This window comes from Eurosta solidaginis, chromosome 4 (assembly GCF_040869045.1).
Source record: "Eurosta solidaginis isolate ZX-2024a chromosome 4, ASM4086904v1, whole genome shotgun sequence".
Classification (NCBI taxonomy): Eukaryota; Metazoa; Arthropoda; class Insecta; order Diptera; family Tephritidae; genus Eurosta; species Eurosta solidaginis.
The window spans coordinates 78,161,976-78,188,516 of NC_090322.1; the positions used below are offsets into that span (position 1 = coordinate 78,161,976).

General features: G+C 39.7%; 1 protein-coding gene across 5 annotated transcripts in view; it reads left to right on the top strand.

Moving 5' to 3' along the window:
* Positions 1–26,541, top strand: part of schlank (ceramide synthase schlank) — a 737,426-nt gene that overhangs the window by 82,142 nt on the left and 628,743 nt on the right. For 4 of the 5 annotated variants that reach the window (XM_067782169.1, XM_067782170.1, XM_067782173.1 and 1 more), the window contains exon 1: positions 22,272–22,537. The exons of the other annotated variant lie outside the window; for it this stretch is intronic. In XM_067782169.1, coding sequence (XP_067638270.1) covers positions 22,353–22,537 — 185 coding nt within the window. In that variant the 5' untranslated portion in view covers positions 22,272–22,352. Of the gene's footprint in view, positions 1–22,271; positions 22,538–26,541 lie in introns of those variants that run through there. 5 annotated transcript variants of the gene reach the window in all.

Here is a 26,541-nt window from a genome sequence, read left to right on the forward strand (position 1 = left end):
AGTTGTGAGCTAAAGTAAAGAATTACCAATAAAAGTTAAATCCAAACTTATATTTTTTATTAACAGAATAAAAGTACGACCCTATAACTAAGATACGGTTCATCCAAGTGAAACGAATTTTTCACCAATCCATTCTCGTAAATATCTGGATTTGAAACCTGTAGGGACACTTTAAAATTTTTGATTCTAGCACTAGAAACATGTTATCGAAAAATCATAACCAACTGCTGTTGTTGTTGTAGCGATAAAGAAACTCCCCGAAGGTTTCAGGGAGTGCTATTGATGGTCCTTTACCGGATAAATATCCGGTATGTTCCGGTAACAAACACCATTAAAGTACAAGCTCGACCATGTCGGGAACGATTTAATATGACCACATTGAACCTTCTAGGCCATACCAACATTTTTTCTGAGGGACTTTTATTGCAAAAGGAATGACTGTTCTGGCCCTGGCTATAATTTGTATAGGTTTCGCTTATATTTTTTTTATTCCTGTAAAATTTTTTGACGAAATATACATTGAACGAAGCTCGAAATATAACCTTTATGTCTATGGAAAATTTCAATCTTTTTTCCCGAAGTGCTAAGATTTTTACTCAAAATTTATAAAAAAAACGACAATGAAAAACCAAGTGAATGAAGCAAACGCGACCCAGAAGCAAGTGAATATTTTGACAGTAAAAATGAGTGTTCGTGACACTTTGCGTCGCTATATAATACGAAAAAACGTAAGACAATCACCTACAGTCACGGATAGTCACTGAGAGTCACCGAAGTGAATGAATGCTCTTATATGATACGAATTTGGTTTCATTTGGGTGAAAGTGACTCTTCGCATCGCTTTGCGTTATATATAACTAGCAGACCCGGCAGACATTGTTCTGCCCTAAATTTGGTCGTTCTGCATACATTTTAATAAGTTTTGTCCGTCTAACTCTGCCCTCCCCCTCTTCACTTTTTCTTAAATCTTTTATTCACTCCTCCCTCCGTCTTTTTCGCTTCATCTATCTCTATCTTCGTCTCACTCTATCTCTTTCTCAGTCTCCTTCTCCTTCCCTCTTATCTCAAATTCTTCTCATTCTTCTTCATCATTTATTGCCAGTCCAAGAGGGTGGTATCTATTTTGTTCCAGTTCCATTCCGAGTCCCAGTCCCACTCCGAGTCTCAGTCCCAGTCCGTCTCTGGTCTACCTCCCAGAAAAAGGATCGTAAATACTAATATAGGCAAATTTATATACCAAATTTCAGGCAAATCGTATGTAAATAGGTATGTGGGTATTATTAATTCATGTCTTTATTTCGGCTTCGCATGCATATTTATCAGTATTGCCAGGTTGATGCGACTAAATCGAATATCACAATGAAAATTACTTTAAAGCTCAGCAAAAGCTTTCATTTGATATCCATATTACACACACATTCCAGGGGTATCCTGATCCACGTTTTGGCATATATATCGAGAGCCTATTTTCAAATAGGCATGAAACTTACCCTGTACTAAAGCACTCATCAACAGCTTTCATTTGTTATCCATATTATATAAACACATTCTAGGGGTACCCGGGTTCACGTTTTGGCCTATATTTCGATACCCTAGTCACCAATAGGTATGAAAACTATGTTACGGTCTGCTGCTACGGTCTACGGCTACGATCCACTTGGGAGCGTGTTCACGCGAACACACCTAGCGATGTGGCGAAAGTTGCGATAAAAAAATATCTAAAAAACAGGAAAAGAAAGACCGGCCATCACTAGCGAAAAGGAGGGGATTGAGTTTCCGGCAAGATAAGTGTGTGGAGGTACGTAAAAATTTTAAGAATCGAAAAACATCCTCGCCGGCTGTGCACTTACCCAAGGAACTGTCCAAAAACGAGGAAAGAGTCAATAGCGCAAAGCACCGAAACAGTTCTTTGCGATAAATCTCGCTTTACGCGGCTATTTTGGGTAATAATAAACGCTGTACAGGTTATGTTGTGTGGACACAAGGTTCAGTTGAAGTAGCTCGGCGTTCGCAGTCATACTTAGCGAGATAAACCTCTTCCTCTACGTTTACTAAGAACACTACCACCTGCGGAAAAGCGTTCGACACCACCAAAGGCGCCTACTATCATCACGGGCGTCACCATCAGTAGTATCTCCCCCAACCCATCCATTAGCGCCAACCACGAGCGCACAACCACCAGACGTACCGCCACCGCCAGCTGCAACGCACACAGCGGAGCCGCGAGCATAGGCCTGTGGCCACTAATGTAACACCTACAACAGGCGGTACCACCGACAGCAATACTAGCCGCACCTTCATCATCTACGTCCATATCGGCTATAATAATACTAGCGCAATCCTATCAGCTACGACTATAACGGCTATAATAATACTAACGCAATCCTATCAGCTACGACTGTAACGGCTACAACAATATAGCCGAATCTTTATCAGCTACGACCATACGGGCTACAATATATCGGCTACCGTGACAACCACCGGGCAGCGAACCTAGGCCTGCGGCCAGGCCAACTGCGACAGTGAATATCAGCGGGTAAAGCGGTGAGTCCGTTCCTTTATATTTTGCCTACGTTTGAGTGAATTTATGAATAGCTCTACAAGTTTTTTTTACGAAACCAAGAAGGTTTGCCACCGGCACCAGGTCGATGAGGAATAACCAAAGCATACACACCACCCTATATGAAATGGTCATATAGCTAAAGCAAGCAAAACTATGTACAAAATTTAGATAATTCGCTTGTAAATGTTTTGATTTTGTATTCGACATATTTTACCGAGTTAAAAGGTTAGATAAATTGTTTTGAACCGCGGGTTAGATTGTAATATGTAAAGGCTCGTAGAATGTAGGATGTCGTACATACACCTGCGAGCAATAAAATTGCAGCAAAAATGATACGCAATTTTTATCATTTTCAAAGCCAAATTCTCATTGTTGTATGGAACGAAATTATATATATGATAGTTAATCATTAACCTTGGAAATCTCGTAAATTAGATGGGTTTCAACGTATGTTTACGAGCTTTATACGGCTAACTAGATTTGGGACTTTTCATTAGCTATTTTACGATTATTATCTCTATATATTTAGGTCTAAAATAAATTTTAAGAATAACGCAAAAAGAGCACTAGCCGCTATGGCTATCAGCTCGGCATTATTATATTAAAGTAATATACCAGTTGGATAAAAAGTTTTGACTGTTGTAAAGAATAAAAAAAAGTGTAGCTTCGGTGATCACTACTATAAATTTGAATGTACAGAACAAGAGTGCTAGTTTAGTGAGCATCACTGTAAATTTTAACATCTAATTTTGTATTAATAATAAGTCTTGCACATATCCTTAAATGAAACAAAAGTTAACAATGACCTTACTAGTTTAGTTGTCGAATGAAATTTTTTTTTCTGCCTCCATTACGAAATTTTATTAAGGAGGGAATTTAAAAATAAAAACAATGATATTCTACATATGCCCACAACGAAGTGAGCAAGTATAAGGGAGCTTCCATTTATATACATGCATACATTTAAGTTGTGATGGTCTAATCATTCTTAATTCTGAATTTAGTACACAAAGTAAATATTACCTTGATTTAAAACCAGTTTTACGCCAAAAGAAAGAAATATAAATATAGGTGTTTATGCTACTAATCACTTTTGGTGAATCTCCTTTTTTTTTGTACGGCATTATTTCATTCACTTTTAACGTACCTACCTTTAAACTTATTAACTTATTTAATCATAATCATAAGGAATAAGCAGTAATTGCCATGAATTATAAATAAATTGTATTTAAAATGGGAATTCTGACTTCCTTATTTGTTTAGAAGGCACTTAGGGCATACAGGTAAGGGGCCACCGAAAATTAGGTGCGTCGGTGGCCATGGTTTTTGAGGGTGGGCTAAGCACCGGGCGTCGCAACAAAACCCGCGGCGCCCCTCTGTATATTCGGCCCATTTCTTTTTCGTTTTAATTTTCAGCTTTTTTTTTGCAATTTTATTTTTCAGCAGTTTTTTTGAATTTGATTTTCAGCGTTAGTAACCGGCCATGTCCGGTTCGATAGTTTTTTTTGAATTTGAATTTAAATTTTTTAATGTTAACGGTCGGTCCGTGACATCCGGTTCGGCCGGATGTTGTTTTATTTTGTATTGATAAGCGTTTTGAGTCGGTCTCTGCGCTTCTGTCAGGTTTTTTGATTTTGACAGCTTTCAGTTTTGATAGGCATGATAGGAACTTTTTTCTGCTTATGGCGCAGGAACAGTAAGGTTGGCAAGGACCCGCCCCAGCCGACAATGACTAGCCACTGTGCACCAACACATCATGCCGACCGCCTTCCTTACTGCTTCCACCGTAAATGCGATTCCATAACAGATGGCGCCCAACGTGGCACCTGAGGCGCTGGTCGCGAGGGTCAGTCGGGTCAACCTGTGAAGTTGACCATCCCACCAGTCCGAGTGAGCAGCCACAGGAGCTGCCACCTACGTTGCGGTGGGATGGTTGGACAGATCAGGTTTTCCGAGCTGGTCATCGGGGGCAGTGGCTGACGGAGCCACGGACCTTACGTCAAGTTATCCGGACTTTTGTATTCACCCGGTGAGGCAGTGCTGAACGCACTTAGTTTTTTTTGTAATTGGAGATTTTAGTTTGCCGGAATGTTGTCCGTAGTCGGCTTTGGAAATATTTTGTCCACTAAATTGGAATTTTTTTCTTTTAATGTTTAAACTGTTATAGTTTTCTTATGCCGAATTTGTGTTGTCTTGTGTGAGTGTGTGTGTGAGTTGTACGGACCCCAGCTCATCCTACGTCTCAGGTGGTAGCACCGAATACCACCTGGATTATGACGAGGGGAGCTGGGATCTGCAGCGGCACCCTTTCCTGTCCCACCAGACTGGGGGAGCGGCTACGAAACCGCTCCGCCCATTGCGGCGGAGGCAGGAGGGGTGTCCGGTAAGAATGGACGAGCGGCCTCAACACCCCCAACCAGTCCCAGGGGCGAGCCCCTGGAGACTGCCCCTGCGTTGCGGCTGGGCGTGTTGAGACCAACCCGTGTGTGCCTGGAGCGGACCCTAGTGGCCCCAACCAGTCTCGGAGGGGGGCCTTAAGACCCCCTCGCATTGCAGTTGGGAGCACTAGGGACATGTATGAATGTATCTGTGTTTTTTTTTTCTGTAGCCCTGCTGACTTCTAATGATGGGATGTCAGCATTCCCATCACCACCTATATTGTATATTTTACTAACTACTTTTTTTCCCAGCTTTGAATTTCTTTGTCGATACGATAGTCGAACAAAGGACAATATTACTTGTTCGCGCGATTTTTTTTCCGCACAAAAAAAATTTTTTTTCGCATATATATATATACACATTTTTTTTGACAAATCATCGTCTAAAATATAGGGTGGAAAGGGGGTGAGTTCAGACCTTTTACTTAACCCCTAACGACCTTACGTTTGGCAGTAAATAAAAGTCTTTTTTCCGAATACTAGGATTTAACAAACTACGACCTAACAAAAAAAATTTTTTTAATTATTATGTCACGCGAGCAGTCGTACGGCCAACCGGGCCGAACTACTCCGTTTGGGAGTGCGGGAAGCCTTCGTGGGAGCCAGAACCGGGGCGGTAGTAATAGGGGGTTTTCCCCAAGGCCAGGCGTCCCTTGGTGGTGCACACCCCAGTAGGTGGACCATATGTAGATCCCGCGGGGCCGAGTATGGGCCCGGACCTGACTTACCCTCGCGAAAAATTGGACAGACCGGGAAGCAACAGTCAATTGAACGCGCCCCTATTAAACGCGCATGATATCTCGGGGCTAATGACCAATGTGTCGACCTACGCTACAGATGGAGCTGGTGCTTTACCACCTAATTATGGAATGGGAAATATAAGAGAAGCTGCAAGTGACCGGACGAATACTCCAGGGATCCAGAACGAAGCTACTCGTGGAGGCTCGTGGGTGGACGTGCTACACCAGCTGTTCCAGGCTTCGCAGGAGGAAATGCGGAGAGAGATGGGATCAATTAGAACCAATATGGACCAGCTCAACGCCGCTCTCGAATCCGCGCAGCAATCAAACCAGCAAAACAGGAACGCAAGTAGGATGGATCGTAACCCATTGCCAACGGTAGTACCACCAATGTACCCGACTCCAAGCAGCATAGCAGTGAAGCCGCAGGAGTGGAAAATCTCGTTCGACGGCACTGGGAGCTTGGCCGATTTCCTTTTTAAACTGAACACCTTGTGTGAGCGCACACAATGCACGGACGAACAAATAATGGCTAGTTTCCACCTGTTTCTTTCCGGGCGGGCCGAAGAATGGTACTGGCTTTTCACGAAACAAAACCCAAACGCGACTAATTCCTTTTTGTGTTACTCATTGAAAAGAGAGTTTGGCATTTTGAAAACTGACCACGAGATCATGATGGAGATCTCCATGCGGAAGCAGAAAGCAAGTGAGTGCTATGCGTGTTTCACACGGACATAATCTCCTTGAACGCCCGCTTAAGAGAGCCAATGTCGGAGCTTCTACTGATTGACATAATAAAAAGAAACGTCAACAGTAGCCTTAAGCTGATGCTTTTCAACGCAGATGTAAGGACCCTTCATGATCTACGCGATGTAGCACGCAGAGGTGAACAAGTGCTGAAAGAAAGCAAGCTGTTGGGAGCCACTTTTCCAGGACGGCATGTAAACGAAGCACGCGCGACAACCCCAGACATGAGGAGGGAAAGCGAGGACGGCGAAATGGATTCACAAATAGAGGTGCTGGAATATCGACGCCACAGAAGACCGGACTATTCGGGAATCCAATGCTGGAATTGCCAGGCAATGGGGCACTCCTATATATATTGTGAGGAACCCATAAAAAATCCTTTTTGTTTTAAATGTGGGTATAAGGGTGTATTTACTCTTAAATGCCCTAGGGACCATCGCAGGCAGGGAAACCAGTACCCGAGCGATAAAGGCGGGGGAACCTCGTTCGGCTTCATAGCTCCCACATCAGCCAGTGCTCGAGGCGTCGTCCCGTGCGCTGAACCAGAGGGTGAATCTCTGCATGGAGGTGATACGCTTCCGAGGTGCAGTAGTATCCTAGCAGAATAGCCCTCAAACGTGATAATATCTTACCCTGACAGTTCGAATAGTTCTGAATCCGAGAGTCAAACGTCCTCATCCGCGATGGGCGAACCGACCAGAATTCTGCAACGCCAGCATAGGGATGTCGCTTGCTAAACGAAATTTCTACCAAACCTAGAAGAAAGGGAACATAGGTATGAACAAATAAGACATACCATTTTCGAACAATACCCGGTATCGGACAATATTTTGAAGTGTAGGAAGAGATACCACAGGAGAGTACAGGAGCGTAGACTGCTGCAAGCCACCACGTTAACGCTTACAGAGGATGAAAGGCCTCTAGTAAAGGCTAAAATTAGAGATAGCTTTCTTGTAGGGCTGTTGGACTCGGGAGCCAACGTCTCCATCTTAGGGAAAAATGGATTAGAATTCCTAAAGGATAACGGCTTCGATTATCAGCTCTTACATGCGTTCGTATATACCGCGGCAACAAGCAAATATTTTAGGCTCAGTATCCCTACCAGTCACCTTCAAAAATATCACCAAGGTTATTCGTTTTTACCTTGTTCCCTCATTGCTCCAAGAAGCGTATTTCGGGGTAGATTTTTGGAGAGCATTTGCGTTAGCTCCCGAAATATTCCCAAGCGTAGGGTGCATAGAGATCAGACTTGAAAAGCAAGAGGAACTCAACCTCCATGAATTGTCCGGAAATTAGAATTACAAAAGGTCATCGAGACGTTTCCTTCGTACGAGAAGTTAGGCCTAGGGCAACCTAAATTAGTGGAGCATCACATTGACACCGGTGATGCAGTTCCCATAAAAAGCAAACATTTCCCTCTTTCGCCACCGAGGCAAGCCGAAGCTTTTAGCGAACTATACAGGTTACTCGAATTAGGAGTTATAGAAGAATCAAACTCCCCGTGGTGTATTCCTGTAGTACTGGTCCGGAAGCCAGGTAAAGTTAGGCTGTGCATAGATTCCGGGAAGGTCAACGCAGTGACTAAGAAAGACTCGTACCCCCTGCCTCATTTCAACGGCTTATTGAGCAGACTGGAAGATACGCATTTTATTAGTGGCATTGATCTGAAGGACGCGTTCTTCCAGATCAAATTGACAGAGTCCTCTAAGGAAAAAACAGCATTCGCAGTTCCGGAGAGGCCTCTGTACCACTTCAAAGTAATGCCATTTGGTCTGTGCAATGGACCGCAGACTATGAGTAGGCTGATGGACAAGGCAATCCCTTCGCGTTTGCGAGAGAACGTCTTTGTCTATCTGAACGACCTGATGGTATGCAGCACTAATTTTGAAGACCACCTGAAATTGCTAGCGGAAGTGGCCCAATGTTTGAGAGACGCAGGGCTGACAATAAACGTGAAGAAGAGTAAATTCTGTCAGAAGGAAATATGCTACTTAGGGTACTTGATAGGCAGCGGGTGTCTGAAAGTGGATCCGGGAAAAATAGAAGCAATGCAAAACTTCCCGATCCCTAAATCCCCTCGGCAAGTGCGTAGGTTTGTGGGCATGGCGAATTGGTACAGGGCGTTTATTACCAATTTTGCTGACTTGGCAGGTCCCTTGACCGACTGTCTCCGTAAGTTAGCAGGCCCGTTCAAGCTTACCTCTGAAGCTATAGAGGTCTTCGAAAAGCTAAAAGTAGCTTTGAGTTCCGCCCCTGTTTTGGCCCAACCAGACTTTTCAAGGGAATTCTTGATACAATGCGACGCTTCCAAAATAGGTGTTGGCGGAGTGTGGTTCCAGGTCGATGACGAGGGCGCTGAGCATCCGATCGCGTTTGTGTCGGAAAAATTGAATAATGCTCAGCGCAATTACACGGTAACCGAGCTGGAATGTCTTGCAGCCATAATCAGCGTGAAGCGTTTCCGACCCTATGTCGAAGGATTACCTTTTCGGATTATTACGGACCACTCCAGTCTCAAGTGGTTGATGACACAAAAAGACTTGAGCGGGAGGCCGGCGAGATGGTCACTCTTACTGCAAAGATACGATTTTAGAATGGAACATCGTAAGGGCACCCTGAATGTAGTACCAGACGCGCTGTCGCGTTTTGATGCTGACGAGTTAACTTTCACTACCACACCCGGAGATTTAGTCTCTCCCGAATTTAGCAGCAACGAATATTTAGATTTAATTCGGACCGTCACCGAAAACGAGGAATCACTTCCGGATTTACGAGTTGTGGACGGTGTAATTTTCAAAAGAGTTAAGTTTTGTAAGGGGATGGAAGGGGAAGAAGACTCGCTGTGGCGTTTATGGTTGCCAAAAGGGTTGACTGAGGAAGCAGTGAGATTGGCACACGACGCTAACCGGAGTTACCATGGCGGATGGCAGAAAACCTTAGAACATGTTAGGCAGAAGTACTTCTGGCCGCAGCAGGCTAAGGACGTCAGGGACTACGTCCAGCGTTGTGACACCTGCAAAACGGTAAAACCCACCAATCAGCAGTCGAGACCACCTATAGGGAGTACCTTTGAATCCGAAAGGCCATTTCAGCGGTTATATTGCGACTTTATAGGGCCGTATCCAAGATCCAAGCGGCGTATTCAATTTCTTTTTATAGTATTAGACCATTTTTCAAAATACGTTTGGCTAAAGCCCATGCAGAGAGCCACCACTGTTAACGTCCTAAATTACTTCGCTTCAGAAATTTTTCCGGCTGTAGGGGTTCCTGAGTTTATTCACAGTGACAATGGTAAACAGTTTATCTCGAAGGAAATGAACCAATTTTTAGTAAATTACGGGGTGACGCACGTGAGGACGGGGCTATATTCTCCCCAAGCGAACGCATCCGAACGCGTCAATAGAGAATTTGTTTCTAAGATTAGGATTTTTCTGAAGGATAAGCCTGACCACACCGATTGGGATAAGCATATACCCGAAATTTTATCAGTTCTGAGAAGTGATTTTCATACGGCGATTCAGTGTTCTCCATACTTTGCATTATATGGCCAAAATATGGTCCAACATGCCGCAACGTACAAAATTTTAGCGAAGCTCGGCAGCCTTCGGGAAGACCAAGTTACGGTAGTAAGCAGAGCTGACAAGTTGACTAATATCCGTGAGCAGATCCGTAGAAATTTAGATCAGGCCAAGGATAGGGGAGTAACCACCTATAACAAGCGCTCTAGGCAAGTCAACTACAAGGAAGGTCAGGAAGTTTTCCGAAGAAACTTTGCCTTAAGTAACTTTAAACAGGGTATTAACGCCAAATTCATGCCGAAATACCTTAAGTGTCGTGTGCTCCGAAAAATAGGCAATGCATTGTATGATCTCGAAGACCTAAACGGGAAATTGATAGGTCGCTTCCATGCTTCGGATATTCGTCCGCAATGAACCAACAAGGGCGTTTCTTTTGCTAAATTACAATTGGATCTTTTTTTTTATCTACCAATCGGACTTTTTTTTTGTCTGGGCGTTTTGGCGGTCGGGGACATCTCGCCCAGTATTCTCCCCGAGCAATGACCTCATAGGTTGTTCACACGCGTACTCACCGTGCACTGTGAACACCCTGGCAGTCCACGCTTAGGTCGGACTAACCTTTCGGAGTTTGGACGAGTTCTCCAGATCAAAGTGTCTACACTTTTTTGTTTTGCATTCCTGTGGGAGCGATACCCACTAGAAATCATCTTTCGGAGTTTTGACGAGTTCTCCATAACAAATTTCTAATTGCCGCAAAGCCCTTTTAAACTAGGAAACAGAATTAATTCCCAACTTGACTTAGTTTTTTTGATGGACCTATGTTGCCCGGACAGTTCGTAGTAGGACTTTGAGACTCTTATCTCAGGGGTGAGTCGTGCCCCACGTTGCTTGTCGTCGGAGATCCCTGGCAGTAGCTTCCCACAGATGATCCGGTTTCCTGTTCGCTTCATCGTCAGGTCTTCAAAGCGAAGCAGGTTTGTTACGGTCTGCTGCTACGGTCCACGGCTACGATCCACTTGGGAGCGTGTTCACGCGAACACACCTAGCGATGTGGCGAAAGTTGCGATAAAAAAATATCGAAAAACAAGGAAAAGATAGACCGGCCATCACTAGCGAAAAGGAGGGGATTGAGTTTCCGGCAAGATAAGTGTGTGGAGGTACGTAAAAATTTTAAGAATCGAAAAACATCCTCGCCGGCTGTGCACTTACCCAAGGAACTGTCTAAAAACGAGGAAAGAGTCAATAGCGCAAATCACCGAAACAGTTCTTTGCGATAAATCTCGCTTTACGCGGCTATTTTGGGTGATAATAAACGCTGTACAGGTTATGTTGTGTGGACACAAGGTCCAGTTGAAGTAGGTCGGCGTTCGCAGTCATACTTAGCGAGATAAACCTCTTCCTCTACGTTTACTAAGAATACTACCACCTGCGGAAAAGCGTTCGACACCACCAACGGCGCCTACTATTATCACGGGCGTCACCATCAGTAGTATCTCCCCCAACCCATCCATTAGCGCCAACCACGAGCGCACAACCACCAGACGTACAGCCACCGCCAGCTGCAACGCACACAGCGGAGCCGCGAGCATAGGCCTGCGGCCACTAATGTAACACCTACAACAGGCGGTACCACCGACAGCAATACTAGCCGCACCTTCATCATCTACGTCCATATCGGCTATAATAATACTAGCGCAATCCTATCAGCTACGACTATAACGGCTATAATAATACTAGCGCAATCCTATCAGCTACGACTGTAACGGCTACAACAATATAGCCGAATCTTTATCAGCTACGACCATACGGGCTACAATATATCGGCTACCGTGACAACCACCGGGCAGCGAACCTAGGCCTGCGGCCAGGCCAACTGCTACAGTGAATATCAGCGGGTAAAGCGGTGAGTCCGTTCCTTTATATTTTGCCTACGTTTGAGTGATTTATGAATAGCTCTACAAGTTTTTTTTACGAAACCAAGAAGGTTTGCCACCGGCACCAGGTCGATGAGGAATAACCAAAGCATACACACCACCCTATATGAAATGGTCATATAGCTAAAGCAAGCAAAACTATGTACAACATTTAGATAATTCGCTTGTAAATGTTTTGATTTTGTATTCGACATATTTTACCGAGTTAAAAGGTTAGATAAATTGTTTTGAACCGTGGGTTAGATTGTAATATGTAAAGGCTCGTAGAATGTAGGATGTCGTACATACACCTGCGAGCAATAAAATTGCAGCAAAAATGATACGCAATTTTTATCATTTTCAAAGCCAAATTCTCATTGTTGTATGGAACGAAATTATATATATGATAGTTAATCATTAACCTTGGAAATCTCGTAAATTTGATGGGTTTCAACGTATGTTTACGAGCTTTATATGGTTAACTAGATTTGGGACTTTTCATTAGCTATTTTACGATTATTATCTCTATATATTTAGGTCTAAAATAAATTTTAAGAATAACGCAAAAAGAGCACTAGCCGCTATGGCTATCAGCTCGGCATTATTATATTAAAGTAATATACCAGTTGGATAAAAAGTTTTGACTGTTGTAAAGAATAAAAAAAAGTGTAGCTTCGGTGATCACTACTATAAATTTGAATGTACAGAACAAGAGTGCTAGTTTAGTGAGCATCACTGTAAATTTTAACATCTAATTTTGTATTAATAATAAGTCTTGCACATATCCTTAAATGAAACAAAAGTTAACAATGACCTTACTAGTTTAGTTGTCGAATGAAATTTTTTTTTCTGCCTCCATTACGAAATTTTATTAAGGAGGGAATTTAAAAATAAAAACAATGATATTCTACATATGCCCACAACGAAGTGAGCAAGTATAAGGAAGCTTCCATTTATATACATGCATACATTTAAGTTGTGATGGTCTAATCATTCTTGAATTTAGTACACAAAGTAAATATTACCTTGATTTAAAACCAGTTTTACGCCAAAAGAAAGAAATATAAATATAGGTGTTTATGTTACTAATCACTTTTGGTGAATCTCCTTTTTTTTTGTACGGCATTATTTCATTCACTTTTAACGTACCTACCTTTAAACTTATTAACTTATTTAATCATAATCATAAGGAATAAGTAGTAATTGCCATGAATTATAAATAAATTGTATTTAAAATGGGAATGCTGACTTCCTTATTTGTTTAGAAGGCACTTAGGGCATACAGGTAAGGGGCCACCGAAAATTAGGTGCGTCGGTGGCCATGGTTTTTGAGGGTGGGCTAAGCACCGGGCGTCGCAACAAAACTGCGGCGCACCTCTGTATATTCGGCCCATTTCTTTTTCGTTTTAATTTTCAGCTTTTTTTTGCAATTTTATTTTTCAGCAGTTTTTTTGAATTTGATTTTCAGCGTTAGTAACCGGCCATGTCCGGTTCGGTAGTTTTTTTTGCGTCAGTTTTTTTTGAATTTGAATTTAAATTTTTGAATGTTAACGGTCGGTCCGTGACATCCGGTTCGGCCGGATGTTGTTTTATTTTGTATTGATAAGCGTTTTGAGTCGGTCTCTGCGCTTCTGTCAGGGTTTTTGATTTTGACAGCTTTCAGTTTTGATAGGCATGATAGGAACTTTTTTCTGCTTATGGCGTAGGAACAGTAAGGTTGGCAAGGACCCGCCCCAGCCGACAATGACTAGCCACTGTGCACCAACACATCATGCCGACCGCCTTCCTTACTGCTTCCATCGTAGATGCGTTTCCATAAAAGCTACCCTTTACTAAAGCTCTCATCAACAGCTTTCATTTGATAATCATATTGTATAAACTCTGTCTAGGCGTATACGGGCCACCGTTTTGGCCTATATCTCGAGACCCTAGTAACAAATATGTATGAAACTTACCCTGTACTAAAGCACTCATCAACAGCTTTCATTTGTTATCCATATTGTATAAACACATTCTAGGGGTACCCGGGTTCACGTTTTGGCATATGCCTCGACACCCTAGTCACCAATAGGTATGAAAACTATCCTTTACCAAAGCACTCATCAACAGCTTTCATTTGATATCCATATTGTATAAACCCTGTCTAGGGTTACACGGGCCCACGTTTTGGCCTATATCTGGAAACCCTAGTCACCCAGAGGTGTGCAAATTACTCTCTACCAAAGCACTCATCAACAGCTTTCATTTGTTATCCATATTGTATAAACACATTCTAGGGGAACCCCGGTCCACGTTTTGGCCTATATCTCAAGACCCTAGTCACCAATATGTATGAAAACTACCCTTTACTAAAGCACTCATCAACAGCTTTCATTTGTTATCCATATTGTATAAACACATTCTAAGGGAACCCGGATCCACGTTTTGGCCTATATATCGAGACCCTACTAACCAATATATATGAAAACTGCCCTTTACTAAAGCACTCATCAACAGCTTTCATTTGATATTCATATTGTATAAACTCTGCCTAGGGGTACACGGGCCAACAGTTTGGCTTATATCTTGAGACCCTAGTCACCCAGAGGTATGCAAATTACCCTCTACGAAAGCACTCATCAACAGCTTTCATTTGTTATCCATATTGTGTATAAACACATTCTAGGGGAACCCCGGTCCACGTTTTGGCCTATATCTCAAGACCCTAGTCACCAATAAGTATGAAAACTGCCCTTTACTAAAGCTCTCATCAACAGCTTTCATTTGATAATCATATTGTATAAACTCTGTCTAGGCGTATACGGGCCAACGTTTTGGCCTATATCTCGAGACCCTAGTAACAAGTAGGTATGAAACTTACCCTGTACTAAAGCACTCATCAACAGCTTTCATTTGTTATCCATATTGTATAAACACATTCTAGGGGTACCCGGGTTCACGTTTTGGCCTATGCCTCGACACCCTAGTCACCAATAGATATGAAAACTATCCTTTACCAAAGCACTCATCAACAGCTTTCATTTGATATCCATATTGTATAAACCCTGTCTAGGGTTACACGGGCCCACGTTTTGGCCTATATCTCGAGACCCTAGTCACCAATAGATATGAAAACTACTAAAGCACTTATCAACAACTTTCATTTGATATCCATATTGTATAAACACTTATATTAAAGCACTCATCAACAGCTTTCATTTGTTATCCACATTGTATAAACACTTTCTAGGGGTACCCGGGTCTACGTTTTGGCCTCAATCTCGAGAACCTAGTCACCAATAGGTATGAAAACTACCCTGTACTAAAGCACTCATCAACAGCTTTCATTTGTTATCCATATTCTATAAACACATTCTAGGGGTACCCGGGTCCACATTTTGGCTTATATATCGAGACCCTAGTCACCAATAGATATGAAAACTACCCTTTACTAAAGCACTTATCAACAGCTTTCATTTGATATCCATATTGTATAAACTCTGCCTAGGGGTACACGGGCCAACGGTTTGGCTTATATCTTGAGACCCTAGTCACCCAGAGGTATGCAAATTACCCTATATTAAAGCACTCATCAACAGCTTTCATTTGTTATCCATATTGTATAAACACTTTCTAGGGGTACCCGGGTCTACGTTTTGGCCTCAATCTCGAGAACCTAGTCACCAATAGGTATGAAAATTACCCTGCACTAAAGCACTCATCAACAGCTTTCATTTGTTATCCATATTGTATAAACACATTCTATGGGTACCAGGGTCCACGTTTTGGCCTATATCTCGAGACCCTAGTCACCAATAAATATGAAAACTTCCCTTTACTAAAGCACTTATTAACAGCTTTCATTTGTTATCCATATTGCATAAACACATTCTATGGGTACCCCTTTACTAAAGTACTTATCAACAGCTTTCATTTGATATCCATATTGTATAAACTATGTCTAGGGGTACACGGGCCCACGGTTTGGCCTATATCTTGAGACCTTAGTCACCCAGAGGTATGCAAATTACCATATATTAAAGCACTCATCAACAGCTTTCATTTGTTATCCACATTGCATAAACACTTTCTAGGGGTACCCGGGTCCACGTTTTGGCCTCAATATCGAGACCCTAGTCACCAATAGGTATGAAAACCACCCTGTACTAAAGCACTCATCAACAGCTTTCATTTGTTATCCATATTCTTAAACACATTCTAGGGGTACCAGCGTCCACGTTTTCGCTTATTTCTCGAGACCCCGTACCAAAGTACTCATAAACAGCTTCCATTTGATACCCATATTGTACAAACATATCCCAGGATTACCCAGGTCCACGCTTTTATCTCAAGACCCTAGCCAGAACGGGATAAAAATTATCCTATGTCTGTCTCCTGGTTCTAAGCTACCCCTCCACCAATTTTCAGCCAAATATGTTCATCCGTTCCTTCCTCTTCAAACACTCTTTATCTATTAAAAAAGGCGCATCAAAATCCGTTGCGTATTTTTAAAGGTTTAAGCATTCAAAGGGACATAGGGACAGAAAAAGCGACTTTGTTTTATACTATGTAGTGATGTACATCCACACATACCTATAAACCTACGCCCGAAGTTAAATAACGCAGCGAATGCCATATATGTACGTATGAATGTGTCGCATCATCCTCACTCAAAAGCAATTAGCGCGAACAGTTCACAGCGAACAACTACACAAACACATTTTTTGGTAAAAATGTTACTTTTGTTTAAACAATTTGGCTGATATAAGAAAGGAATCAAGTATTTTTTTTGATGCAGATCGAAGGTAAATATTTCAAAGTTTTACTGTAAGGTAGAATTTTTTAAATCCATCCATCCGCTTATGAGTTATAGCTGTGTAAAGAAAAATTTTATGATTTTTTACTACAATTTGGCAATTTGCCACGCCCCTATAATATATATCTTCAAATTATATTAACTGTACCATCTCACGTAGCTAAGCTTTCAAATGCAAAAAACCGTTTTAAAATCGGAGCATTCTGTGTGAAGTTATGTGCATACATGGCATTTAGCGACTTTATTTTATAAGATTTATAGATATTTAATTTAATTTAATTTATTTATTATTACAGCTGTTTAGGCCTAAAACTTAAACTACTAAGTACAATTCATTATTATATTTTTCAATTATATTTGTATTTTAAGCTGTCGGAATGTATTGGTCTCCGATCAACACAGCTAAACATGTCTTTGGATGTTGGAAATTGAAGTGTACCCAATCACCCCTCAACTTTGTTTAGTAAAGACGCTGTCGGAACGCATTAAGATTCCGATCAGCACATCTCAAAATATATTGGGAGGTTGAAAAGGACGTGTTTCCAATCCCCCTGCTCCAACTTTTGTTTGACCTTATTTTGGTTACACATCATATAATTTTATTGTTATATTAATGCTGTCAGAATGCGAGTGATCCCGATCAGCAACAGGAAATATAGGCTGAAAATATCGAATTCCAGCGACATTTGTTGTTGGAACTGTCTGGAGTTACAGGTGGCGAGTGATTTTCTTTTCCTTAGGGCCGGGTGCATTGTATTTTGCTGCTACCAGTATTACCATTCCCTTTTCGCGCTCCAGTATCGGTATGTCTTGTAAAAAATAAAAAAAAAAAAAAAACTTTATCTTATTGGAAGGGTTTTACAATGCTCCAAAAAAACTTTTTTTAAAGGTATTGAAGTTATTACTACTTTTTATGTGATTGGGAAGTTCATTGAAATATTTCAGGCCCTTATAAAATATATTTTGCTTGTCCACTTCTGTTTTGAAAAGAGGTAATCTAAAATTATTGTTTTCTCTGATTACGTATGAATGTGCATCATTTACATATCTAAGCTTTTCGCTGAGGTATGTTGGTAATTTACCGTGCTTAATATTAAATACAAATTTCATACTGTGGTAGAATATGAGCTGTTTTATACTCAACCAGTTTAGTGATTCTATCATGTTATTAATGGGAGTATCATACCTCATGTTTAATATAAATCTCATAGCTTTATTTTGCATAACTTGTAGCTTATCTACCTGAGTTACATTGGCCATAAAGAATATTGTGGGACAATATATGAAATGGGGCTCTATGATGGATTTATACACTTTCAGTTTGTATTTTCTACTGATAAATTTGCATGACCTTTTCCAAAAACCAATTTTCTTGCCTATTTTGACAACTATATAATCAATATGATCATTAAATTTTAATTTATTATCAATCTGAACCCCTAAGTACTTGAAAGTTTTAACTTCGTTAATGTTTGAGTTCATTATTTTTAGCTCGATATTACAAGATTCCTTATTCATCGCTCTAGATATGACCATAAAATGGGTTTTATTAACATTAAGTTTAAGCTTATTGTTACAAAGCCACCTGTATAGGGTGTTCAAGTCTTCCTGCATTTTGCTCCTAGCTAACATGATATCAAGTTCACTTACTTCGAGCAGTGCGTCATCCGCAAACAGCCTTATTTTACTATGTTTTAATGCCGAAGATATATCATTTATATATATGTTAAATAGGACCGGTGCCAAAACCGATCCTTGTGGCAATCAAATTCCTGTCAATACCTCTTCCGAGACAACCGACTCAATGGCTGTTTTTTGTCTTCGGTTACCTAAAAAGCTCTGAAACCACTGCAGCTCGTTGCCCCTAATTCCAATTTTTTTCTAATTTTTTAATCATTATATTTCTGTCTATAGTTTCAAATGCTCTCTTCAAGTCGATAAAAACCGCAAGTATACTTTTCTTTTGATTTAGTTCTTCTTTCCAACTCGATATTACATAATTTAAAGCCGTTTCACAAGAGTGGCCTTCTCTGAAACCGGATTGTTCTTTAATTAGTATTTTATTTATTTCCAAGTAACTTTTACTACTGTTTCTAGAATTTTTTCGATATTCGGCAACGTGTTGGTCGGTCTCAGATCTTCTGCCTTTAATGAATTTTTTACCTTATTTATTGGCACTATTGTTGATATTTTCCATGCGTCAGGCACTATTCCGTCTACTAATAATTTATTTATGATATCCGCATAGAAATGTCCCATGTAAGGCACCGAATCCTTAATTACTCCTTCTGATAGTAAATTTGTTCCTCCGATTTTATTTTTTAACCTTTTAGCTACCAATATGACATCATCAACCGTAACTTCTTGGAATTTCAGACATGTGCTAACCGTGTATTGCACACTGTCGCCACTATCCAAAGTTTCGATTTCTCGATTTATGTCACCAATACTATCAACAAAGAAGGAATTCAATGCTTGAGCTATATCCTCGGGTGTTTCATATCTTATACCATTTACATTCACTGTCAGGATATTGTCACGCACCTCAGTTAAGTTTACTGCTTGCTTGAGGTGTTTCCACATTAATTTCCTATCAGCAGAATTTAAGGCAATATTTTTCTCCATATACTTAATTTTTTTAATTTTGATTAGTTTCTTATAATACTTCGCAACCGTATTATATTCCGAAAATTCACCAGATCTTCTGGCTTGTGAGTGCAATTGGATTTTTAATTTATTAATTTCGGTCAGTTCATGATCGTACCACTTATTTCTCAACCTCACTATCCTGTCTTATTCTGATGTTAATAAACCCATGCAGTGTGATAAGCAGGTATTTATATATTCAACCGAGTCATTGAGATGCATATTTTTTAATACGCTGAAATCATAGTTTCTTAATAACTAAATGAGGTTATCAGCAGAATAATTCTTCCAACACATTGTGGGTATCATTCTCCGCAGAGGATTTGAATTACACACTTTGAAAGCAAATGAAATGGTTTCGTGATCAGAAATTCTGTGATTTTCTAGATTAGTACAGGACAGTACATCAGCATTTGCATATAGTAGATCTATTCTCGTTTGGGACCTCTCAGCAATCCTTGTATTGAAATTCACCATATGCCTCATCGCGCTACGTGAAAATATCTCATTGAGCTTAGAACTCGTTGCGGTATTAACATTCATGTTAATGTTAAAATCCCCAATTAACAAGGAGTTTGTACCACTCTCCAGTTCCTCAGAAAGTATAGCTTCCAAGTGATTTAAAAATTCGATATCACTAGAGCTTGGAGAATGGTACAACACACCTATTTGCCATTTAACGTCGAACTTTTTTAATTTAATTATAGCGCACCAAACATTTAAATCAATAGATCTATTATACCTGACTTTGTACTCGATACCTTTTTTTAATAGTAAGACTACACCTCCTGTGTGTCTACTATGAGAATCGCAACGAACCATTGTATAATAAGGAATGTTTATTTCCGCATCACTAACATCCGGTGTTATACATGCTTCTGAACATAGAACGATGTCCGGATCTAACTCTTCTATAACTCTTTCGAGTTCAGGTTTGTTGGCTAGAAAACTACAAATATTTAGGTAAATGCACTGTAAGTTAAAAGCTTTCATCCCCCGATCAGCTAGTTTTGGTGGCTAAAAGCCCACGCGTTGTCTTTCCAGCTTAAGTTTCCTTAAATAAACTGGGCATTCATGACTCATGATGTTGTGTTCTGTATTAATATTTAAACCTAACCGATTGTTACTATCTATACAATTACCACATTTATTTAGGGGTGCACTCTCTGTGCATTCTTCGACTTTATGTTCCCCGCTGCATTTACTACACCTCTGTTTAAGTGTACAAGTAGCCGCTATATGGTTAAACCCTAAGCAAAGATGTTATATTTTTACAGTTTGAACATCGTAAACTGGACAGCGGTCTCAACCAATATTGATTTTCTTGCATTCAACACGTCTTCATAGTATTTGTGCTCAATCTCAATGACTGCATTGATATATGAGGCTCTGTTTTCCTTCCTTGATTTGATAACTCTTACACATTTCATTTTAGCATCTCGCAAAAACTCATTTTGGTTGGTGATCTTACCAACTATTTCCTCTTCAGGATGCTCAGTACTAATGTTAGTCACCATGATTTTAGGAAAATATATTTTCGGTTCAGCTATGTTGTACTTATTTTTATCTAGCCTTTCTGTTAGAGTGTCCTTAATTTTATCCTTATCACTAGCTGACTTCGCACTAATAATTATTGTACCCTACCTATATTCAAATTGGATGGATCTATTTTATTCAAGTCCGTTTTTATTTTCTCTAATGCTTGTTTAACCTTGGGTTTAATTACTATTGGAGGAATTTCCTTAGTAATATTGGCATATGAATTGACTTCCTTAGCAGTAACAGCTTTATTTTGGTTTGCAACCTTTTTAACCTCTCTTATAATTTCCTCCTTTTGCTTATTAAACGCTTCATTTGGGGTATTGATCTTATTAAGCATTTCTTTGTTTGCTTTGCAAAGACTCTCTACATGTTTAATCAACTCTAATTTTTCCGTGTTCACCCTGTTTATATTATCCACAATTCTTTTCATCTCTCTTTCGCTGTGCGTTATGGATGCGCTTATCTCCCTTTTGTGTTCATTCAACATTTTTTCAAGTTCACCCTTTTGCTCCCTTAAATTTACTTTGTTAATTTCTGAAATGGAAAGTATTTCTCTGAGGGCATCATCTACATTGGAGATATATGTCATACAACCATCGCACATAAATCTTAAAAATTGGCAGCCTTGCAAGCAGTTCATGCTATATTCGTCCATAGATGCACATGCAATTGTTTTGTGATACACTTTACCACACACACCCTCACATCGTACACCTGTCTCCCCCTTAATTTTTTTGTGGCATTTTTCGCACACCTCCATTCTCTTTTATTTTTCTGTTTTCACTGTTACATACATATATATATATATATCGAACTGAACAAGCAAAATATATTTTAGCACAATACCAATTGAAAATTTCACTTTAATGTTTATTTGTATACGAAAACACTTTATTTTTTGAATGTTGGTACATCACCTGCTGTAACTTTATTGTTTACACTACTTTTGTGAGCTTATTAACGCGCAGAACTTAAGAATTTTCGCTTTCTTTAAAGACTCTAAAAGTACACGTCCGTCCGCCGCTTGTATGCAATACAATAACGCCGAGATAACGCCGTAAAATACGAATTCTGGGTGAATGTGAGTGAATTCGACGCAAACATTCACAGTGACATACATAGTAATGGCCTTAGTTGCGGGTTTTTTGACAGATCGCTCAAGGAAAAGGATGTCAAAAAGCTGCAACTAAATTTAAAAACTACTTTATTTTGAATATGACTATGCGCCTATGAGTTTATTTATCCAACAACAATTCGATAAAACACAATAATGAACCTAACCGCGAAAATGAACTTGATTCCGTGTAACCATTCTATAAGCTCCGATCAGTTTATCGAAATGTTTTTTGCATTTAAAATATCGATAAATTTAGAATGGAAATATGTGTGTTTTGAGAGGTGTAGTAAGAGATAATTTGTGTTCCGACTTGTTATATATCTTAATAAAAATATGTATATTTTGAAAGCCATCGGCAAGAACTTCTGGTCAACCGAAATATGGCTGCCACCTAACACTACTTGGGAGGATATAGCGCCAGGTTCTCGGCCGGATGTTACACACGCTGATTATAGGGACCTTATATGGCCCATTCCAATGGCATTCTTTGTTTTGTTGCTTCGATATACTCTTGAAAGGTATAAAGATATGTTCTTATTTAATAAATGATAAAGCAATGTTTGAATAGGCGGAATGATAGGTGTGTATATCATACATGTGTAGTGTATAGGTGTACACACGTGCGAATGCACGCATGTTGGTACATTAATGTGGGAAATTGTCTCATTGCATTTACATATATTAATCTAGTCATTATAATATCACACCTTGATTATATTAATTTTATTCCATATGTAGTTATTTATTTATCTACTAAAAAGTCTAGTTGAGGGGTCAACTGCTAATACGCAACAAAAAATATCGAGAGAGCTATCAAAAGACGCTTATTTACCTTGGCAACAATAATCCGAATAAATAGATTCAAGACGTTGTGTAACGCAACCCTTTCAGGTTGCCAGCGCAATATATAACTTCTCCAAACCCAGTTGTCAATCTCACCTATCCGTGGCGAATCCTGTTACATTAACAACCGAGGCTCTGGTGACCCGGAACTCCTCATGGTCATAACAAATCTTTTCCGAGGTGGTCGGGCTTGGTACCAAAAGTAAAGTAGTAATTGTGGGTAATAGTCTAGTTGAGGGGTCGACTGCTAATACGCTACCAAAAATATCGAGAGAGGTGTCGAACGACGCGTCTTGAAATCAGTATTAATAATCCGAAGGCGGAAAATAAAAAATTTAACACGTTCAAAAAATATTAACGAAAACCCGAAAAAGACCCGCGGGTACCGCCGAAACCGGGCGTCGGATCCATAGTATTTTTGCGCAGAATACCTTTCTGCGTTGGCGGCCTTCGGCCGCGATTATAAAAAATAACCCTGGGCTACGCCATGCCAAGTCCGGGTGTGTGGTATAACCGTGGCTACCGCCACGGTGATGCACAATTTTTTTTCGGGGTACAAACACAACAACAACCACATGGAAATCGCCAACTTCAAATGCAAATATCTGCGGACAGAGATAAAATTTTTCTTTTGCGGCATCGGATTATTGTTCTCGAGATTAATACGCGTCGTTTGACACCTCTCTCGATATTTTTGGTAGAGTATTAGCAGTCGACCCCTCAACTAGACTATTACCTAATTGTGCCTTTTTTTTGAATGAGGTATCAAAAGACGCGTATTCACGTCTAGATCAAGAATCCGAAAGCGGAAGTTAACTTTTTTTACCCGTTCAAAAGATATTAACGAAAAACCGAAAAAAGACCCGCGGGTACCTCCGAAACCGAGGGTGGGATCCATACTCAAAATCATGGCCCAACTTTAGCGTGGGGCCCCTAAACTGCACTACTACCGTAAAAGTATCAAGCGGTAATTATAGATAACAGTTCGAGTTTCAAAGAAAACGTTGAATATAATGGCAAAATAGCAAAGAAAGTTAGGTAATAGTCTAGTTGACGGGTCGACTGCTAATACGCTACCAAAAATATCGAGAGAGGTGTCATAAGACGCGTATTAATCTCGAGAACAATAATAAATAAACGAGGCGTCTTGACATCAGTATTTCCGATGGCGGAAAAGAAAAATTTTATCTCTGTCTGGAGATATTTTCAGTTGAAGTTTGTCATACTGAACGTGTTCAAAATTTGTTACGAGATTTGGGATAGTTATCGATAGAAAATGAAGTGAAAAGAGATGTACTAACTTTGATCTATAGAGTTGAAAACGGCCTATTACCTGAATATTTAGAATATTTTATTAGAAGAAACTCTGATGTACATCAATACCTAACTAGACAGGTAAATCAGTTTCACTTGGAGCATGTGCGTACAGCTAAAGCGGCAGTTACTCACTAACGTACGTACCAAAAACGTGTCAAGCGGCAGTTGCCCACCGAGGTGTGCCGTACGTACGGACCATAGTACAGGTTTACAAGTATGGTATGTATGAGAAGGAAACAATTCCTTTCTCTTTCTAACACACTGTCGTTTGACACTTCGCTCAGTATCAAACTAGTGTGGAACTCAGTGGAAACTGCGTGTAACATGCGTTTGACACTGAACGAAGTGTCAAAATAACCGGGGTTGCTGTCGTGGAAAGCGACGCAGGGAAACAAAAAAAGGAGCGGAATATCAGATATGGGTTGCCGTAATGGTAAATTTTTTTGAACGAATTTAGTATGAAAATGTATTGCACATACAATGCGTGCTACAGAAAATTATACAAAAGTCTTGAATTGGGGTATCTGAGGACGCGTAATTATAGGCGCCATTACTGATACTTAGCATAGACTTGACTTGACTTGAGAAATGTCACTTACAGTTCTGTTAAATGAACATCGCATGTTACTGATTACTCAAAACTTGGCAACACTTGACTTAAAAGTCTGTTGAATTTTGATTTTCTATGTAAGTTCTAAGTGACGTTTACATTTTGAGATGCCACTTGTTTGTTTCCATTTCATTTTGACATTTTGTCATACAAATTGACATTTATTTAAAAATAAATTTCAACGCTGATTATGATGCCAGATTGTATGCGCCAAGTGGAGTATAATCGTGGCTAAGGTGCCAAGTTAAGTAAAGTCTATGCTAAGTGTCAGTAATGGGGGCTTATTCCAGCATTAAGAATACAAACACGAGTGCCAAGTTTTTGTCCCGTTCAAAAGTTTTCCGCGAAAAACAGTTTGAAACCAAAGTCGACTGCAATAACCCGTCCAAAAATGTGGAAAGAGAAATGAAAAGACGCGTTTTGTCCTGTTATCAATAGTTCAAAGGCGAAAAAGTATTCGAATTATTGGAAGCGAGCCAAAAACGCGTCTATTAATACTTCCCCCGTCGGTTTTGGTCGTGTTTTAGCAATCGTCCCCGTTAATAAAGTATCGCAATTTGTTAATTAAAATTGTCCAAAACATATGGATTTTAAAGAGAGATGTAATTAAGTGCTCATTTGAAAGTAAATAAGGATATTTCTTTGAAATTTTACAATAAAAATTTTACACAGTTTTTTTATTATTATTATTATTTATTTTGTTGGGTCACCCTAATATACATACGTAGTATACATACATTATTCTATACTTATCATGACTATTTTTTTTGTACAAAAACTAATTACTGTAAACCAGGCATGCTTAACCAACGAAACGATATCATTTCGTTACGATAATCAACGTTAATAAACGAAACGAACTCATTTCGTTTCGTTTATTAACGTTAAGATCGTCAAATTAACGAAATGATTTCGTTTCGTTTTCTGCCATATCAAAACGAAATCAAATCGTTTATGTTGATTATTAATTTCAAACTATGCTGGCAAAGCTGATTGATGGCGGAGTCATTAAAGGTGAAAGCATTAGCCAAGCTGATTGCAACTTTTCTCTTGAATTTTGACAGTACGAACATTTCTCAGAGTTTTTTTGACATTACCACCAACGAATTACACAAACAAATTATATAGAGTTTGTGTGTGTATGTGCGCTCGTTGTTGCCACCTTACGGCTTCACCATGGCTGTAGCATTGCCAGCACAATTCAAACATAAAGTATCACGTTTTTGTTAACGTTTTTAACGTTAACGAAAGCTTTTCGTTTCGGTTAAAAACGAGATACAATTTATTTTGATAATTTCTTTATCGATAATATTTCGAAGTGTTTCAACGGAAACGGTGGAAATTTTTTGATAAACGATTAGCTTAACGTTAAGGTGCATCCCTGCTGTAAACCATACATTTTTGCTCTCCTTATAAACACATATCCTATTCTGCATTTCATGAATTCAATAAAAGTTAGTACTTGTATAGCAATCGAGCGGTTGCGTTCTTATTTATGTTGGTTGAAAAGGGTGCTAAGTGAGTACAAGTGAACAATTAAAAGGCAATAGAACACAAGCTCCAATACATATCATTGCAGCAACAACAAATTACGCTGCAAAGTCAAAAAAAGGCTTTTGACTATTCATTTTGGCGCTCAACGTGGGGCTTTGTGTTCTTTAAAATAAAAAATAAACAATAAATAATTTGTGTAACATTGATTTAATCATACATACTCGCATAAAGTGCACGCACATACATATATGCGTTTTT